We start from the raw sequence: 2,500 nt of genomic DNA on the forward strand, positions 1-2,500 counted from the left end.
CCCATTGAGACCCTCAACAGAACTTAAGTACATTGAATAGACGCGATAACGAAGCAAATACCGACTAATTACCGCATGCGGAATTTAGGCAAATTTACAAATATCTCATAAACGCGATGAACTACGCGGTACAACTGTTAAGCGACGACAAATGACAGCAAATTACATACAGCAAAAAAATTGCAAATGTAGCAAAACTTGTTGGGAAATATTTAGTGAAATGAAAAAAATTGATTTCTCATGTCTACAGTATCTCAGGACAGAATATGTTTATTTGTTTGACAAAAGGAGGAACTATTTCGAGCCTCCCTAAATCGACTTTGAATGGTTTTCTTCTGCAAATGCTGTTGAGATCACTTCGTGAGTATATACTACAACAATTATTCTTTTCAATCTCGGTGGATAGTGGCAGAATATTTGCCTCGCTGCTTCGCGCCTCGGTAAATATTTTGTCACTATTCACCTCGATTTCAAAGAATAATTAAATATTACAGTATGGTGTCCTTGGTCCGCGAATTTTCCGAAAATGGTGTTATATTTCCTCATTAACTAAAGTACCACCAAAAACAAGTCTGTCCAATGATTTCTTGATTATTCTTCTTTCACATGACGAAATTTCGTCTTTCCTGCTATTGGTGCTTGTGTGGAATTCAAGTTTGTTAACAGGTGTGTTAATTTTGTCTTTCTAGAAAGTCTCTACTCAGTAGTGCGGCTCCGTAACTTACATGTTTACTTGGCTTGTGTAAAGATAAAACGCAACGAGAACACGTGCCTTTTTGCAGAATGGATTTACACTGATAAGCTAATTTCTGCGGTTGGGAAGAAATTTGCTGCAGAGTTTTAATCTTTTGTTTTATCGACTCTTGAAAAATATCAACAATTTTCGCATAGGGGTCCTTGGTCCGCGACTTATACCACTTACGACCCCAGAGAACTTAAATCTCGCAACGCAGGTAAAGAAAACCTTCGATAAATGGAAAAGGTCTTTGCTTTAACTGAATATTTTCAGAATCTTGTTTGTACATGTTTACAAACGGGTTACTTTCTTTTGTATGTCTAGAATACCTACACGGTCATGGTATAATGAAATGGAGCTTTTGATTGGAGACGGTCAACTGAAAATAAAAGCAGATTCTATACTCAACGACATCCAATACGACTGTACCTGAGATATATCAAGGATAAAACAGAATAAATAAATTTTCATGTTCCTACAGAAATTATCGGGATTCAAAGGTTTTTTTTTTTTTGGGCTGCTTACATGATTCGCGGACCAAGGACCAAATTCGCGGACGAAGGGCTCGCGATTATGTTCATCTTTTTTCAAATTACAAGAGAAATATTTCAGTTTGGAACTTGCCAATTTAATATTGTCGCAAGAAACGAAAAAGCTATCTTCATGGAAACTTTCAGTTCGTTACGTTTTGATTCAGGTAAGATATTCAAGATTACCCTTTTTTCTCACGGACCACGGACACCATACTGTACTCATGCAGCAATATTAGGATACGTAATCATTCAGTAGCAATCGAACACACCTACAACTTCGTTTATTTTAGCTTACGTTTGTTATGTCCACAACAATGACGAACTTCATTTATTATCACCCTAGGTTAAATTACCAATAATCGGCTTATTAGCGTTTGACTTGGACCATATAAAATATATACTCAGGCTTAGAGTCCATTCCAAACATTTCTTTTTACGCGTCAAAACATTTTATGAACGTTGTTAGATTTCTTTTAACATTAAAATGTGATAACCTTCAACTACAGCTCAGTAGGAAGACTTACCGACTTGGGCCTCAAAAACACGTCCGCAAAAGTCGTCGCTCGTTCGAAGGAAAGCAACTTTGATCAAAGCATTCAAGCAGAAAAGTATCAAATGAATATTAACCAATAGTGAAGCTGCCATATCGGCGACTGCCAGCCCTATTCAGATATTTAAGCCCTTTTTGACAACAGAGCTACCCGCGTTGCTAGTGTACTGGCTGGCTTACCGAGTCTCGGGTGTGACCTTAAGTGGGAAAGTCTTGCGCAAAGCTGTTTTATAAACAGTTCAGAGTTTTAATTAATGAAATTTATTATTCCACTATTACGCCATTTTACCATATTTGGTCAAGAGAACGCGCAAAATATGAGACGATAATAAACTGTAGTGTCCCCTTTTGACCGGTTTAGAACAGAGCAAATACAGACGGAACGGAAGTTTTTCAACTAAAGTAATTGTTTTCAACACGATGCAAAGCCACAGAATGATGCATGTAGTCTTTGGAGGAGGATGCATGAACTTTATTTTTGAAGTTGGATTTTGACATCTAGCGCACTTCACAATATTAAGTTATTCCAAATTTTAACGCCAATTCTTAAGAAAGATTTTTTTGCCGGAATATCAGTATTCTCGAACGTTTAAGAAAATAATTTCCTCTTAGCGATGATCTCATCTCGCAAGAATGAATATTACCTTGATGGCTGAATAGGTTGTGTATAGTAGGAGGTGT

General features: G+C 36.9%; 2 protein-coding genes across 2 annotated transcripts in view; one reads left to right on the forward strand and one right to left on the reverse strand.

Annotated features, from left to right (window-relative positions):
• LOC138042729 (uncharacterized) overlaps positions 1–1,999 on the reverse strand; it is a 23,319-nt gene extending 21,320 nt beyond the window's left edge. Inside the window, exon 1 of the mRNA XM_068889082.1 lies at positions 1,794–1,999. Within this exon, the coding sequence (XP_068745183.1) occupies positions 1,794–1,914 (121 nt within the window). The 5' untranslated portion in view covers positions 1,915–1,999. The remainder of the gene's footprint in view (positions 1–1,793) is intronic.
• LOC138044349 (fibrinogen alpha chain-like) overlaps positions 1–2,500 on the forward strand; it is a 217,976-nt gene that overhangs the window by 115,318 nt on the left and 100,158 nt on the right. The gene's annotated exons all lie outside the window — the stretch shown is intronic.

This window comes from Montipora capricornis, chromosome 1 (genome assembly GCF_036669925.1).
Source record: "Montipora capricornis isolate CH-2021 chromosome 1, ASM3666992v2, whole genome shotgun sequence".
NCBI lineage: Eukaryota > Metazoa > Cnidaria > Anthozoa > Scleractinia > Acroporidae > Montipora > Montipora capricornis.